This window comes from Lissotriton vulgaris, chromosome 10 (genome assembly GCF_964263255.1).
Source record: "Lissotriton vulgaris chromosome 10, aLisVul1.2, whole genome shotgun sequence".
In the NCBI taxonomy this organism is placed as follows: domain Eukaryota; kingdom Metazoa; phylum Chordata; class Amphibia; order Caudata; family Salamandridae; genus Lissotriton; species Lissotriton vulgaris.
In genome coordinates, this window is record NC_141698.1 from 364,487,471 (window position 1) to 364,505,610 (window position 18,140).

Here is an 18,140-nt window from a genome sequence, read left to right on the forward strand (position 1 = left end):
AGACAAGACAGGAAGTTACAGCAGACAGAAAGGTTGCAGAAGCTTTTATATAAGGAGGGCTAAACAGTAGACCTATAGAACGCGAGGAAGTACTTTCTTCAACTACATAAATTTACTTCCTTCAGGAGGCATAGAGCCAGCAGAAGACATAGAAAAAAGAGGGATTGCCTGCAGAAGCAGACCCAAACCCTAAGGTTGCTTGGGCAGGCCTGGGGTAGCAGCCCAGGAGCCAGCAGAGGATATGCTGCTTCCAGGAAAACTAAGTCAACATAGGAAATGCATCAGCTAGAGCTGCTGTGAATATTGAATGCTGTTTTTAAGATAGAGGACCCAGGGACCAATTTGATGATAGTCCAGAAAAGATTTGGTACCTGAATATTGAGTTTTAAATATTATGCCACAAAAATATCATAGCCAAATAAATTGAAGTTAAGTGTGTATATATATATATATATATATATATATATATATATATATATATATATATATATATATATATATATATATATATATTCCATCAGAAGGTGCCTGCACAAAGGAAGAGACCACCATCAGGTAATTCATTTGCCTCACTTTATTGGATCACAGGAAGCGATGCGGGGGACAGCCAAACCCGCTGGAATCACATAGCCCTCCCAACGCGTTTCACGAATCCTCGCTTCATCAGGGGCTCAGGCTAGGGCAAGGAACTCGGCGGCAAATGTTTTTCGGCACCTGGTAAGTCTCAAATACTCCTCCCGTGGTGGGCGTGGCCACCTCAGTGGCCTGTGGTACTTGTGGTGCATTCAGTCTCCAGTGAGTTGCCGTCAAAGTCCTTGATTAATAAAGTTCAATGTTGTCCAAGTGGATTGCGGTGTTCGGATGTCATGCACCGCATCAACTGTTCACTCCTCCAATCCGGCTCCCAACGTCCCTTGAAGACCCACCGGGTGGCGTGCCTCTGGGACTGCTGTAAACAGCAGCCGGTCTCTTCCCGCGGCTCAGGCTAGCCGCTATACAATCCATCAGAAGGTGCCTGCACAAAGGAAGAGACCACCATCAGGTAATTCATTTGCCTCACTTTATTGGATCACAGGAAGCGATGCGGGGGACAGCCAAACCCGCTGGAATCACATAGCCCTCCCAACGCGTTTCACGAATCCTCGCTTCATCAGGGGCTCAGGCTAGGGCAAGGAACTCGGCGGCAAATGTTTTTCGGCACCTGGTAAGTCTCAAATACTCCGCCCGTGGTGGGCGTGGCCACCCCAGTGGCCTGTGGTACTTGTGGTGCATTCAGTCTCCAGTGAGTTGCCGTCAAAGTCCTTGATTAATAAAGTTCAATGTTGTCCAAGTGGATTGCGGTGTTCGGATGTCATGCACCGCATCAACTGTTCACTCCTCCAATCCGGCTCCCAACGTCCCTTGAAGACCCACCGGGTGGCTTGCCTCCGGGACTGCTGTAAACAGCAGCCGGTCTCTTCCCGCGGCTCAGGCTAGCCGCTATACAATCCATCAGAAGGTGCCTGCACAAAGGAAGAGACCACCATCAGGTAATTCATTTGCCTCACTTTATTGGATCACAGGAAGCGATGCGGGGGACAGCCAAACCCGCTGGAATCACATAGCCCTCCCAACGCGTTTCACGAATCCTCGCTTCATCAGGGGCTCAGGCTAGGGCAAGGAACTCGGCGGCAAATGTTTTTCGGCACCTGGTAAGTCTCAAATACTCCGCCCGTGGTGGGCGTGGCCACCCCAGTGGCCTGTGGTACTTGTGGTGCATTCAGTCTCCAGTGAGTTGCCGTCAAAGTCCTTGATTAATAAAGTTCAATGTTGTCCAAGTGGATTGCGGTGTTCGGATGTCATGCACCGCATCAACTGTTCACTCCTCCAATCCGGCTCCCAACGTCCCTTGAAGACCCACCGGGTGGCGTGCCTCCGGGACTGCTGTAAACAGCAGCCGGTCTCTTCCCGCGGCTCAGGCTAGCCGCTATACAATCCATCAGAAGGTGCCTGCACAAAGGAAGAGACCACCATCAGGTAATTCATTTGCCTCACTTTATTGGATCACAGGAAGCGATGCGGGGGACAGCCAAACCCGCTGGAATCACATAGCCCTCCCAACGCGTTTCACGAATCCTCGCTTCATCAGGGGCTCAGGCTAGGGCAAGGAACTCGGCGGCAAATGTTTTTCGGCACCTGGTAAGTCTCAAATACTCCGCCCGTGGTGGGCGTGGCCACCCCAGTGGCCTGTGGTACTTGTGGTGCATTCAGTCTCCAGTGAGTTGCCGTCAAAGTCCTTGATTAATAAAGTTCAATGTTGTCCAAGTGGATTGCGGTGTTCGGATGTCATGCACCGCATCAACTGTTCACTCCTCCAATCCGGCTCCCAACGTCCCTTGAAGACCCACCGGGTGGCGTGCGTCCGGGACTGCTGTAAACAGCAGCCGGTCTCTTCCCGCGGCTCAGGCTAGCCGCTATACAATCCATCAGAAGGTGCCTGCACAAAGGAAGAGACCACCATCAGGTAATTCATTTGCCTCACTTTATTGGATCACAGGAAGCGATGCGGGGGACAGCCAAACCCGCTGGAATCACATAGCCCTCACTTTATTGGATCACAGGAAGCGATGGACTTTGACGGCAACTCACTGGAGACTGAATGCACCACAAGTACCACAGGCAGTACCTGATGGTGGTCTCTTCCTTTGTGCAGGCACCTTCTGATGGATTGTATAGCGGCTAGCCTGAGCCGCGGGAAGAGACCGGCTGCTGTTTACAGCAGTCCCGGAGGCACGCCACCCGGTGGGTCTTCAAGGGACGTTGGGAGCCGGATTGGAGGAGTGAACAGTTGATGCGGTGCATGACATCCGAACACCGCAATCCACTTGGACAACATTGAACTTTATTAATCAAGGACTTTGACGGCAACTCACTGGAGACTGAATGCACCACAAGTACCACAGGCCACTGGGGTGGCCACGCCCACCACGGGCGGAGTATTTGAGACTTACCAGGTGCCGAAAAACATTTGCCGCCGAGTTCCTTGCCCTAGCCTGAGCCCCTGATGAAGCGAGGATTCGTGAAACGCGTTGGGAGGGCTATGTGATTCCAGCGGGTTTGGCTGTCCCCCGCATCGCTTCCTGTGATCCAATAAAGTGAGGCAAATGAATTACCTGATGGTGGTCTCTTCCTTTGTGCAGGCACCTTCTGATGGATTGTATAGCGGCTAGCCTGAGCCGCGGGAAGAGACCGGCTGCTGTTTACAGCAGTCCCGGAGGCACGCCACCCGGTGGGTCTTTAAGGGACGTTGGGAGCCGGATTGGAGGAGTGAACAGTTGATGCGGTGCATGACATCCGAACACCGCAACCCACTTGGACAACATTGAACTTTATTAATCAAGGACTTTGACGGCAACTCACTGGAGACTGAATGCACCACAAGTACCACAGGCCACTGGGGTGGCCACGCCCACCACGGGCGGAGTATTTGAGACTTACCAGGTGCCGAAAAACATTTGCCGCCGAGTTCCTTGCCCTAGCCTGAGCCCCTGATGAAGCGAGGATTCGTGAAACGCGTTGGGAGGGCTATGTGATTCCAGCGGGTTTGGCTGTCCCCCGCATCGCTTCCTGTGATCCAATAAAGTGAGGCAAATGAATTACCTGATGGTGGTCTCTTCCTTTGTGCAGGCACCTTCTGATGAATATATATATATATATGCATATATCCACCCAAGAAGATCCAATACGTGCTCCCAATCCTCGAGGTGGCGCGAGATCGGCAGAGGAACCGGTAATCAAAATCCATTAAAAAACGAGGTTCTACCCGCGCTCTCAGAGAAATCCTGACGCAGTAATCACAAGTTTGGTACAATCAGATTGGGGGTTTATTTTCAGTCATAAACCCGCCGTGACGCGTTTTGCCACCAAAGTTTGCACAAATAGAATTGTCATTACATACACATATCCATGGACATAGTAAAGGGACTTTGAAAGATGCACATCCTGTCCAGATTGCGAGCGCTATCTTGTAATGTCAGTTCCACCCACACTGTGTTCTGTATTGTGTATTGGGAGGTGGTTATCCCTCTGTCCGTACGTTTAGTGTTATTTCCAAGTGTATCTCATATTGTATGAATGTGGATTTCATGAGCGCCCGCTGTGCCTAAATACAGTGCGCTGCTACGCTAAGTGACGATGCGCGCTAGGGGTTATGGTAGTTGTAGTCTCACTACCAGTGGGCTCTTGCGTATTACCCGTGTGTGCATGGTGTGTCCCCCTGATGTCAATAGTAGTCCAAACACGATAAAAACTAATATTTACACGTTAGGTTGAATTTGGACCGACCCTTCAGCAGAAAAGGGTTTATACGGTTCTATGACCATTGTTAGTGGGTTATAGCTATGTCACTTCACGGATTAAGTATCCCAGGTGACTAAACTCATAAGACCCTTGTTAGTGGTTGATGTTTTGCCAACTAGATTCAGGATTGATGACCATGACAGATATCTGTTCCTAGAGGACCCTTATTAGTGGGTGATTCTGGTTAGTTCCAGGTATGGTAGCCCCGAGGGTATCATGTCAGTAATGCCCATGTCGTATGTTAGTGCCTGCTGTTGTGTTCACCCCCATGTGTCATACCCTTAGTGTCTTCATAACCGATCATAAGGTGCAAATTAAAATCTTATCTGATGCTCAGGGTGTGACAGTTGGATGATCTGAATGAAATGAAATGAAATACATTTATAGAGCGCATGGCTACCCGGAAGCGTCCCAGCGCTGAGACCAACATGGAAGGGAGCAGAGAGCTCAAGGGAACAGAAAAGTCTTGAGTTGTTTTCAGGAGAGATGGTGACTAGAGATAGTGCGTAGGTGAATTGGTAAAGAGTTCCAAAGTTTGGCGGTGTTATAGGAAAAAAGCCGTCCCCTCTGGCTTTTTTTTTCTGGGGACGTCTGCCAACCGCAGTTCATCTGAGCGAAGGTCCCTCTTAGCTTTATAGGGGCGGATCAGAGCTGAATTGATAGGGGGGGCAGTCCCTTGCATAGTTGTATGGGTGATGCAGAGGGCCTTAAATTTAATTCGTTCCTGCACTGGAAGCCAGTGCAGGGACCGTATTGTTGGCTTTACTGATTGTCTGTTAGGTAGTCCTGTCAGCAGTCTTGCTGCACTGTTCTGGACTACCTGGAGTTTAGAAATAACTGAGGCGGGGGAGCCCAGATAAAGTGCATTCCCGTAGTCCAACTTCGAGAGTATGAGAGATTGAATCATAACCTTTTTGGCCAGGGGAGGGAGGAGAGGAAGGATTTTGTGTGCCATTTTAAGAAGGCCAAAACAGGTCGCAGTGGTTCTTCTGGCTTGCGTCCTGAAGTTCAGGTCCTGGTCCAGCCAGATACCCAGACACTTGATCCCAGTCTTGGAGGCTGGGGGGGACCCATACAGGGTGGCCACATGAGACTGGGATTGAAACTGAGGGGATTACCTAGTAACATGATTTCTGTTTTACCACCATTTAGCTTGAGCTGGGACAGGTTCATTCAATGTGATATGTTCTCTAGGCAGGCATGGAGACAGATCAGATTGTTGTCCACTTGTTTGAGTGCGACCACCAGTTGTGTGTCATCGGCATAGGTCACTATGCGGATTCCGGAGGGAGCAACAATGGCTACAAGGGGGGACATATAACCATTAACAAGCATTTGCAATGCAATAGGTCTCGCATTTGACCATTTTGCTGCTTTCACAGGCTTTACTATGGCCACACGGAAAATAAGCCCTGTAGGTCAATTCCTTTCCTGTCCGTGTTAGGTGACAGGTCACTGTGAACCAGTAGGTCTTTAAGATTACGGCCCCTTTTGTAAGTTATGTTTGGTCTAGCAGGCAGATTTCCACCTATAATAGGGTAATTTTTCAAGATACCCCAGTGTCGATTGAATACCTTCTGGATCTGTTCAGAATTACCATTGTATGTCATGATCATACGTGATGTGTTTTATTTCTCTATGTCCGTATTACCCTTTCCTGTTGTGTTCAGAATGTCGGTCCTGTCTACCTCCATAATCCTTTCAACTGCTTTCTTAAGGACCTAGGTGGGGTAGCCTCTTGCCTTGAACCGCTCGATCATGACTTTTTTCTCCTTTTTGTTATCAGGTGTGGAACTGCAGTTCCTCTTTGCTCTGAACAGCTCCCCATAAGGAATACTCCATTTGAGATTGTCTGGGTGGCTGCTCAGAGCATGGAGTAGTATATTCCCTGCCGTGCTTTTGCAGTATAGGACTGTCAATATGGTGTTGTTTTTGATTATCACCCGTGTGTCCAGATACTCAACCTCCTCAGTACTTATAGAGCTGGTCAGAGTGAGATTTCTATAGTTACGATTGAGATCCTCTCCTCGCCATACCATGAAGATATCGTCTATGTACCTAAGCCACAATTTCACCCTTGTGAAGGCATCCTGATACTCGGTGTTGGGTCTGTTGTCTTCCTCCCACGCCCCCATGAACAGGTTCGCGAAGCTTGGCGCAAAACATGTACCCATCGCAGTACCAAGCTTCTGCTTGTAGATTGAACATGAAAAAATTATTCATGAGTCAAAATCTGATCATATCTAAAATCATAGTGTGTTCTAGGTATCTGGCGTTCCTGCGCTTGAGGAATCTCACACATGCTGTAACTCCCTGTGTGTGGTCTATTACAGTGTAGAGTGAGTTGACATCCAAAGTTATGAGGATGTAATCCTCTTCCCATACTAGACTGGCAATTTTACCCAAAAAGTCTTTGGTGCCCCATACGTAGGAGGGTAGGATGGACACGAACTCTCTTAGGAAATGATCCACATATCTTGAGACATTTTCCAGGGCGTTGCCCCTTGATGAAATAATGGGCCTGCCCGAGGGTTGTTCTTGTCTTTGTGGATTTTTGGGAGGAGGTACATGACTGGTAAAATGGGCTCGTTTTTCTTTAGAAAACAGAATTCCACCCACTCAAAGAGTCCCTTATCCTTCTATTCATGCAGTCTCTCCCAAATGTTTGTGATACCATTGTTATATTCCGCCCGGGTGGAGTCAGTGTATGTATTGTCATCATTGAGTTATCGTAATGCCTCCTCAATGTACATTTCTCCAGGCGAGACGACAATGTTTCCACCCTTGACGGCTGGTCTCACCACTATACTGTCATCACTTGCTAGGTCTTCCATGGCTTTTTTTCTGTGTGGCTGTCAGGTTATGTTTAAAATTTCTCATTCTCTCTCTCTCTCTCTCTCTCTCTCTCTATATATATATATATATATATATATATATATATATATATATATATATATATATATATATATATATATATATATATATATATATATATATATATATATATATATATATATATATATATATATATATATATATATATATATTCACAATATTTTTGTAGTTGATAGTTTGGCATCAGTACTTTCATGTAGTTGATATTCTCACAGACAAGCCCTTGAAGAAAGAGCTCAGTCACTCAAACCCAAGCAAGTAAATGGAAAGCGAGAAACGACCAGTCTTTACTTTTACGGAAGAATAGATCATTCTTTTCCTATTGGCTATTTAAAAGTAGGGCATGAAAGGACAGGCACTAGAGCCTTAAGAAATACTTGCCAACGCAAAGCATGGAAGAGTATCTAAGATATATCTTTGAAGGCGAGGACAAAATCCTGTTAAGAAATCAGATTAAAAATATTTGTTTTTCTTAAATCCCCAAAAATGTTGAAAAGTTGCTGAAAAGACATTACAAAAGAGAGTCCTTTCTCTGGTCCATATACCAACTTGCGCTCTTCAGCCCACCTTTAGCACTGACGTTAGCCCTCTATCAGGTTCATTTGAGAATATTTGGGCTTCGGGACACTTTTGTTTTGAAATGTATTGAAACTTCACCTGAATCTTTAAGGGCCACTTACTGGTCCTGGGACAAACCGTACGTGACCTCAGAATAACCTGCCTCAAATTATGCATATGAACGATTTTTGGCACAGAACATAGAATTATATTCCTACACGTACTGTTAGCGAGAAAAGAGGAAATGTTATAGAAACCAGTTACTGAATTGGGAGACATGCTTATTTTACAGGGTTAACATATTTGAGTGATATTATGCCACATGTAAGAACACATTTCCCCAGAGACACAGAATGGGTAAAACCCTTTGAAACATTTAGCCCATTATCTCTAATATCATAGATGTTTTAAGACAAGGAAAAGTGGGCAATTGCCCAGGGCACCCACCTTCCAAGGGGCCCCTGGGAAAGTGAACTTCCTGGTTCCCTTCTATTTCTCTATCACGCCCTTTTAAGTATACGTCAATAGTGTTTGTTATCACGAGGCTTCAATTAGTAGAAAACGGGTAATAACATTCAAATTTGTTCCAAACAGGGGACCAAAAATGTTTTCTTCCCCAAGGCCACAAAGTTCTTAAAATAACACAGTAATCGCTTTCAAATTTACATGAGAAGATGTCACCTTAATTCACGCAGTATATGTTTGGATCATTTACTATGTGTATAACCTGAGTTTATTTTGTTATACACAGATAGATGTCAGAGATATCGAGGACCGTCTGCGACGCCTCGAGGAACAAAGTCAAAGCACTAAATCCCATGGAGACAGGCTGGTGAGTGGGCAAATATCTAAAGTTGAAATTGTTTTATAATGTGTTACATATTAAATTGGAGAACTAAAAGGCATACACAACAGCAGAGTAATGGCAGCTTGACCAACTGTAAAGAAGCCTTTTCCTACAGATTGTATTTTCTGTTTTGCTATTTAAGCATTATCGAGTCATCTTCATTCACTTTGTTGAGCACATTTTTGTACAGCATATGATATTAGTCAATTCAAATTAGCTTTCAGCTCAGGCCTATAATTTTGAAAGAGGGCCTTTAACAACCATTATAATCCTGTGCAGAGGTGTATAATATATGATCTGAACGTATAGATGTGTTCTCTGTATGTAAATTTGCTGCAATATGTTTTAAATATTCATTTAGCGCTTTTCTCTCTTATGTTTGTCTTGTTACCCTTCTAATGGCCTTAATCAATTCTCTGTGATCAGCAGCTGATGCTGGTTACCTAGAGAAGATGCAGAGTGTGTTTGAAACAAATCAACTCTATTTCGGATCACTTACACCAGCTCCTAGTGGAAAGATTGATGTACAAAATTTTCCACGAAGACGATCCAACTTCTAAGAAAAAAAAATGTACCTTCCTACTTCTAATCTCAGATCTCAATAAGGCTAGCTTTTTTTTAATCTCCCACGGTGAATACAAATAGGATTCCAGGGCTTTCAGGTTCGGAGATGCAAAGCTTTGGGATGGCCTGCCTGTTGGAATTTGTAAAGCACCTCCCAGCTCAAATTTACAAATCTTTTAAAACCTGAAAGTTTGCTTAAAAACACAAGATCTGTGTATGGACTTCGCAGATTCCTGACTCAAACGAAATCGGTGTCAGCGCCAAGACTGATCCCGGAGTATAGGCAGCGCCTTACAAGCCACCCGCTCACCACAAACAAAAAGATTTGTGTGTGTACTGAAGTGATGTCTTGAGACCTCACACTCTCTTTTGACACAAGCCATCTCAGTAGGGAGAGCGGCTGTCTCCATGTCACTAGGACACCATTATTTAAGCCCAGGTGGTCCTTTTGTAAACCAGTGTGTAAGTCTAATGTTTCAGTCAGGTTTGTTTATTTGAAGTGAACACATACTACAACTCCCAGAAAGGACCAAGTTGTTTATTAAAAGTCTAGGAATGAAAAAAAATCCTATCCCAGCTAGTCCACTCTTGGGAGGGCTTAGATGGTAAAATGTTAAATTGTTGTGTAGAGCCATTTCAGAAAATCTGCAACCAGCAGGGTTTGGCTGCGTAATCTCCAGGGGATACTATATTTGGGAGGGTGTGACAGACTTGGTGGACTTCTACTGTCACTGTGTATAAATCTTTTAATATATATGTTCCATGGATGAGATGCCTGGAGTCTAGACTCCTCCCCTGTGTTATTACTGATTCAGTGACTATCTTTACTGCCAGTCTTCCACAGGGCGAAGAAAGGCTTGTGAAAGGGTTGGAAAGGGTATGTTTTTAATCCTGTGGCGATCGCTCCAGGTGGCAGAATTATAATTTGCCTATTGCACCGAAAATCCTTTAACTGTTCCTGTGCTTATCTCTAATGTTACACTCAATGGCTGTATGTATTGGGAGGGAGGGGGGCAAGCCAGTACAAGACCAATTGTGTGTGTGTAAAAGCCCGCTTTATTGAAACAGTTGCATATCGCAATTTATAAACCTTGGCAACTGCCTTCCAAAACTAAAACCTCACTATACATAAACTACCTTACACCTTGTTCCCCCCCACCCCTACGAGTCCCACATCAGACCCCCCCACCACGCAAAATACCACATAACATTCCATAACAATAACATTCCACAATCCTAAACAATATAGCATTTACCAATCCTAACATCCCATGACCCAAATCCCTACCTGCCTTTGTGCAACTGTAACTAACCAACCTCTAATCTAAACTTATCCTACCTGATTACCCTTTCCCTGCTCCTGCTCACAAACTACCAACATTTAATTAAAAACTACAGCCAATCCTGGCCAACTTTCAACAACCCCGCCAGCACCTGTTCCAAGCGACAACTATACAACATATCAGAACCCCTATGAACCTGTTCCATTAAGCACCTCCAGGGAAACCCCAAAAAGGGTTCAAACAAAACACCCCCAAAACCGAAAAAGCTAGGGAGGGAGGGTGGGGACAAAAACCTACTCTGCGCAGCGCTCCCAGCCACCAGATCACCAAACCTAAAATGGTGGCTGGGAAAGCACGAAACAGCCCTAAATACCTATTGGGCTATACCTCAAAATTGGGCTACAATTGGGCTAGTCCCAATGTAGCCCAACTGCCCAAAATGGCCGTTCGCCAGCCAACCCCTCCCCCTCCCAATCTGCCCGGGGGGCAGACCTCGCTGTGCTCAGCTGCCCCCCAAAACCCCCTTGGGAGGGAGGGGGGCAAGCCAGCACGAGACCAATTTTGTGTGTGTAAAAGGCCGCTTTTTTTAAACAGGTGCATATCACAATTTATAAACCTTGGCAAGTGCCTTCTAAAACTAAAACGTCACTATACATAAATTACCTGACCACTTGTCCCCCCCCCCCGCCCCTACGATCCTCACATCAGATCCCCAACCCCGCAAAATACCACATAACATTCTATAACAATAATTTTCCACAATCCTATACAATATAGCATTTACCAATCCTAACCTCCCATGACCCAAATCCCTACCTGCCTTTGTGAAACTGTAACTAACCAACCTCTAATCTAAACTTATCCTACCTGATTACCCTTTCCCTGCTCACAAACTACCAACATTTAACTAAAAACTACAGACAATCCTGGCCAACCTTTAACAACCCTGCCACCCAGGGAAATGTGGGAGGGTAGGCAGAAACGCTGCCTCCCCATTTTCCAGCCCCCCCTGCCTCAGACCCGGCCTCCCCTGCCCCCAGTTCCGAACAACAGCGTTAACCTCTGTGCACCCCCAACAATCTGCACAGGACTTCCCTGAGTTCCAACAAGTACAGGTCCGTGCCCAGCCTGGGTAAGTGGACCCCGTCACCTCTAAAAAATTCCGGTGTATCATATTTGATGTCCTTGTGACGAATCCTAGAAAAACCCTATGTGCCGGCAAAACTGTACCATCTCTATATTAAACTTCCTCCGGGCTTTGTCCACTGCCCCTGGATTCACCGCTCCCCTCCAGACCCTACGTGGCACAAACTCCGTCCAAATGACAGCACACCTAGACCACTGACGTCTAACGGAGTCCAAATCGCGTTTCATGCACCTCATCAGTGCCAAACCCTACTCCCTCACCATATAGTTTTCGCCGAGGTGGATGACCAATACATCGGGGCACCTACCAGCCACTGAAATCCCGTTCAAAACCCCTAGCAATTCTCTCTACAGCATACCCCCTTTCCCCCTCCAACAAACAGTAAACATTTCTTTATTAAAGCCAAGGTTCTCCCCGAAATAGCTGGCACGGGCCTTGACCTGAGCCCACTTCACAAAAGAATGAACCACAATCCATATGGACATCTCCCTGGCGAGGGGACCCATCACAGAACCTGAAAAGAGAAATATGAATGAACACAGAGAAAAACTCATAACAGCGCTACAACGCCCCGATGCGCTGCACACATAACGCTGGTAACAGTTAGAGGACCACCTACCCAAGCTCATGATGTCCCCTCGCCCCCATCCCCGATTGCTCGCTTCAGAAGATGCCCCAATCCAAAAGGAATGCGCTCCAAATCCCTTCCCGTCCATCCCCAGCCCGGCCAGCCCCTTCCTCAAGACAGCCAAGAGCTATGAAGCTTTCACCACCCGTCTGTCCGCATGCCTGAAAACCAACTCCTACTTATCTGTGGACAAACCCCCCCACCACCTGCCCCACCTGCAATTGGCAAGTCAGCGATGGCACGGCAGCCTGCAGGGAAACCCATCTTCCCCCGTCTCTCTGATCTGTCTTAGATTTCTTAAGCCATAAGCTGACCCCCCCCCCCCAAGGGACACCTCACTCCATAACAGCCCTTCTCCTCATTTGGACCCCAACAGTTCCGACACCCGAAAAGCCCCAAAAAACATCCAAGAAATCAATGTAGAGAAAAGGCAAACTTCAAACCCGTACTTGCATATCCCTGGCAAAACCCGCAAAATCCTTTCCAGAAGCTCCCTTGACAGTGGGTTCTTCACCCGAGAAACCCGGCCGCACTCCCGGGCCCATCCTTTCAACATGCGAGTCCCTATTTCCCCCGCACATGGCACATAACCCCACAACAACTTCACAACGAAAGCGATCCCAGACAATTTACCCCCTATGTCACCCTTGTAAGCCCCTTCTCAATCAGATCGAGAATAATCTGAATCACATCTTCCTACCGCCGCGCCGCTGATTCCCACTGCAGCGCCCCGGAGCGCAAGAATTCTTCCCATGCTGTACCATGTGCCACCTTTGTGGATTGCGCCAATGTACCTAAAACCAGCTGCAACATCCTGTGTTGCCTACATACCACAAATGCTGCAGCATACTGGTCGGGGTCCTGTCCGTGTCCTTTGCTAGCCCATGGAATCTCCCCCACTGTGAACGAGACAAAGCATCAGCTATGTCATTGCCCACCCCGTGCACATGCATTGCATATAAGGCAATATCATGCCGCAAGCAGCCCAACAAAAACACCCTCCCCAGAGCTCCTAACAGAGGAGGGGATATGACTCACCGAACCACAGGATATAGTTGATAAATTCACTGACCACTTCCAGGCGGTTTACACCTCGGTCTCCCCTCGCTCAGAATTTGACTTCCAGCTGCTACTCCAGGACATACAGCTCCTGTGTCTTTCCCCTGAGGACCGAAAATGTATGAATAGTGCGCTGACAGCGGATGAGATCGCCCAGGCCATCCGTTCATTAAACTCTGGTAAGGCACTAGGCCCCAAAGGGCTCCCTATCGAACTCTATAAACTCAAACCGGAGAAACTGGCGCCTTACTTGAAAGAAATGTTTGTGGACTCCAGAGACATAGGGGTTCTCCCTAGAGATCATCGAGTTGCTACGATAGTCGTGATTCATAAGGAGGGCAAGATCAAAACGAACTGTGCCTTGCACAGGCCTATCTGTCTTTTAAATGCTGAACCGAAGATTCTGGCCAAGCTCCTGGCAAATAGACTGGTAAAAGTCATCAGCGATCTGGTCCACCCCGATCAATCAGGCTTTGTGCCCCATAGAAACACGGACCTAAACCTGTGTAGATTGCATGGGGTGTTAGCCAGAGTTCCTACTCTGCGGGAGCCAGCTATAATTGCTTCACTTGACGCAACAATGGCTTTTGACACGATTGAATGGCCTTATCTATGGGCAGTCTTGGCCAAATTTGGGTTTGGTCCCGAATTCAATGGATGGAAACGTCTGCTGTACTCGGAACCGCTCGTTCAAGTAGTGGTAAACAACAGAGCTTCAACTCCATTCTTGCTCGAACGGGGCACCTGTCAGGGCTGTCCGCTGTCCCCCTTTCTCTTCTCACTGGCTTTGGAGCCTCTTGCCGCTTGGATACTTTGGGAACCATCAATTAGAGGAAGCAGTGGTCCCCTGAATGGGAGGACCGCATATCTTTATATGCAGACAATATATTGCTTTCCTTGACCTCTCCCTGTAAGTCCCTTATTGTGATCTTTGATGTCCTGGCCTCCTTTGGGAGAAATTCGGGACTTTCAATCAACTGGGAGAAATCCTTGTTGTTTGTATTGAAGGAAGATCCCCCAGACCCTCCGCGAAACTTTCCCATACAGATCAATACAGAAGGGTTCAAATCTTTGTCTCTCTGGACCCCTCGGTTAGGTATTCCCGAAATCTCCATCCCCCTCTGCAGAGGCTTGAGAGCGATATTTCCAGCTGGAGGAAGCTTCCCCTTTCATTGTTGGGTAGAGCAGCCCTCTTTAAAATGATGGCTCACCCTCATTTTCTCTACGCCCTGCAAAATACCTTGGACGTGGTGCCACCGGGTTACTTCCGTGAGATTGAGAGCCTGCAGCGGAGTTTATTGTGGGAGGGCAGGCCTCACATTGCTTTACACAAACTAACACTTTCTTGGTATGACGGAGGCGTCGCCCTCCCAGATATCAAAAGATACTATTGGGCCTCCCAACTGGCGGCGATTAACCATGGCACATATGGCCGGGTGGATGACCCTGGATAAGCAATGGATAAATGGCTTCTTCCTGGAGGTAGGTATAACAGAGCCTTGTATTCTCGGCCGAATAGACTGGCGTTGACAGGGCCAACTAAACACTCGGTTCAGGTCTGGCATGATGCCATAGGTACACTGGGCTGGAAAAACAAAGTGACCATGGCCACCCGTACCTGTGGGACTCCGAAAGGCGGGGCAAGCTTTGGAAAACGAAAGGTTTCGATAGGTGGGATAGGTGGGATCTTATAGGAATCTCCACGGTCAAAGATATCTGGGGGAAGGGGAGATTTAAATCGTTTGAGGAAATGCAGGTGGAATATGATCTAGCAAATGCCGAATACTTCCGTTATGGGCAGGTTCATCACTCCCTTCTCTCAGCACTACCCGGGGAGACGGAGCCCCCAGAGGCCTCCCCTCTGGAGGATAGGATACTGGATGGGCACCTTCCCGACAAAACGATTTCCTTGATATATAAAAAACTGATCAACCACAGATCTGACCCCCTTGAGGCGCTTAGGGACAAATGGATGCAAGATGGGATAGAGCTAGATGAAGAAGATTGGCAGGCAGCAGTGTCCTCCCCAAGAGAAGTCGCAATCCCAGCTCGCCTGAGACTAGTTCAACTTAAAATTCTGCACAGGATCTACCTCACGAGTCCCCGATTAGTGCATATGGGACTCTCAGATGTGGGGTTATGTGTGAGAAGTTGGCCTGATATAGGATGTTTCCAATTCTGGAACCACCTTGTATCAGTCCAAGCAACCCTTATGGTGTCTGGTTGTAAGTCAACCTTATTAGACAAGCTATCTTAATGGTAGCATAGACTAAGCAGCCTTAAAGGCTTAACTCAAGAGGTCGTGTTAAGCGAGCTGTTTTACCAATCACAGTCCTGTAATATCAAATGAAAGGACACCACACAAGTATATATTATAAAAATATATGTATTTATTTCTAAAATAATCCCCAGTACTCTTTATGAGCAAAGGGGCACAAGCGTTAAATCAAAAGCACAGTATAACATACAAAGTTGCACAATTATGGATGAGGGCGGGTGGCCACTCAACCCATATATTAAAAAAGTGGTATAAGAGATACCAATCGAACAGTGGTTAGGCCTAGGACCTAGGGAACCGCTGGGAGCAGTCGGGACAAGCAATGCTAAAGTCGGGAAAAGCCCGCAGGATTCGGGTGCAGTGCTTAAAGCGCGGATTGCACCAATGCAATGTCAATGGTGCGCAAAAGTTACACAAATAGAGTTTAAGGATACTTCCGCTGAACCTAGAAGGACCAAACTTTAGACACAGACCCTAGAGGTGTATACCAGTGTGGGAACACCGGCGTTGCAATGTTACCTCACCCACAGGAAGCGGGTGCATAGGGTCGGAGTGGCGTGGGTTTTGTCACGCAGGTTCTTGGTGCTTGAAGCTGAAGATGCTGCAGGCGATGTGAAGGAGAAGTGTCCGGTGTGATCCAAGGGTGGATCAGAGTCGTAAAGTACCTGAAAGCAGAGGGGACAGAGTCTGGGTCACTCAGCAGTGACCAGGGTGGAACCAGGACGGAACCAGGCAATGTCGGGCGCAATCAGGTGGTTGTGGAGGAGCTTCTCTCCCCTGTCACGTGGGCTCTGGGGCATATGCGACGTCCAGGAGCAGGTCACGATCTGTCCCACGCAGGCTCTCACCGTCGGCGCAGTCGGCTTCAAGATTGGAGCAAACAACACTTGGCAAGAGCAATCCACGCAGGACCGGAAGATTGCTTCTCACTCTGAGGTTCCGTGAGAATCGTAATGACGTTTTGGGCTTGTTCGAATATGGACGAGTTTGGTATCTATGAACCGCAAATGACGAGTTTAGTGGGTGTACACGTTTTCGCTACTCTACTTTGCAGCATTCGTCCTATTCGTGGGTTTCTCCATCTGAACCCACGGGTTCCATTTTAGATACGGCATCCATTTTGTTTCTTGCCCTCACGTAGCCGGCGAACGGACAATGTCCGCTTCATGACCCTGGGTTTCCCAAGCTCTTGCGGAAGACGCATATCCCTTTGAGTGTGTCTTTATGACTAGGGGGACGACACGGCAAAGGCAGATGGCTTCGCTCAAGGCTCATCTTGTCGTGCCGGTCTATTGTTTCAGCCGTGCATGCATTAGGCTCGAATCCTTTGATCCTGCGATCACGCTTCCGATATTGCCCCTACACTCTTTTCAATCTGTTGTCTGTCTTTGTCTTCCTTGCACCTGTTTCTGTCCCTTTTTCTTAACTCGTTTACAGCCAGAATGGAATGCCTAATGGTGGGATAACGTGCTTTTACAGTTGGGAACCGGCGATGCTACTGTAATTATGTTCCGGGCTTCTGAAAACATGAATGCAACCCTTTTGAAGTTTACTGTGGGAACTGAGTTGTAACCTTTTGTTCACCATGTTGTGCAATGACGAAAATGTGTATAAAAGGAGCGATCCATTTTTGCAATTCGAAGCAGACTCTCAGAACCTACACTTCGTTGTACTTCTTGCGATCTCTGTATCCCTGCAGTAAATAAACGCTGATCTTTGACGCCGAAGGAAGTGTCCCGTGTCTCTGTGATTTGTACGCCGGAACAGGTAACCCACGAAGGTTTCAGGTGTTGTCCCCTGGCACCGCTGGGCCTTAGAATAGCCCAGTCCTTCAACTCGGACCAGGAGGGTCAGAGCGGGTGCTCCTTTTCAGAGGAGCTGGTGCAAGTCTGGAGCAACCAGAATCGCAAGTCGGTTTTAGGTTTTCATCGGCACAGGGGCCACAAGCCAGCTGGCAAGAGACCGGGCCAACGCGTCGAGCCAAAGCAAGCAGAAGGGCCCCATGCAGCACTCGTCGAGTGTAGAGGGGTGAGCTTCGGTGCAAGAGTGGCTCAGGGTTGGGGCTTCTCAAACCCCGGTGTACAGCTTTGAGGGTCACTCGTGGGCTGCACGGTCAGCGTCTCGTAGTCTTTTCAGGATTGCGTGCCCCACGCTTCGGGTCGCCTCCATAGGTCTCAGCTCTGCAGGGACTGTGGATCAGGCTGTAAGAAGGCAGGCAAGCTTGATCTCGTTGATCTCTTTCGCTCGAGTTCCGGCTGGAACTGCAACAAAGCAGACGTCGAGGTGCTGGATGGTGCCTGTTTGCACAGGGTGGTCACTCCTTGACCATAAGGGAGATTCTTCAGTCTTCTACGTTGAGTAGGATGTCGAAGGGTCCAGAGTTTCATTTCAAATATTTCATCAGGTTAATCTGAGTGCGTTTGCACTGCTCCCATTCTTATACCAATCTAGGGGGCTGGATTACCTGCTAGGTCCCCATCTATGGGTGGTACCCAGGAAGGGGGTGGATACACCCCTTTCCTTTGATCAAGGCCGTGCTGGGA

At 47.5% G+C, this 18,140-nt stretch overlaps 1 protein-coding gene across 1 annotated transcript in view; it reads left to right on the forward strand.

The window, feature by feature from the left end:
• Positions 1–18,140, forward strand: part of LOC147685264 (uncharacterized) — a 342,295-nt gene that overhangs the window by 77,490 nt on the left and 246,665 nt on the right. Inside the window, exon 3 of the mRNA XM_086941156.1 lies at positions 8,543–8,623. Coding sequence (XP_086797282.1) covers positions 8,543–8,623 — 81 coding nt within the window. The remainder of the gene's footprint in view (positions 1–8,542; positions 8,624–18,140) is intronic.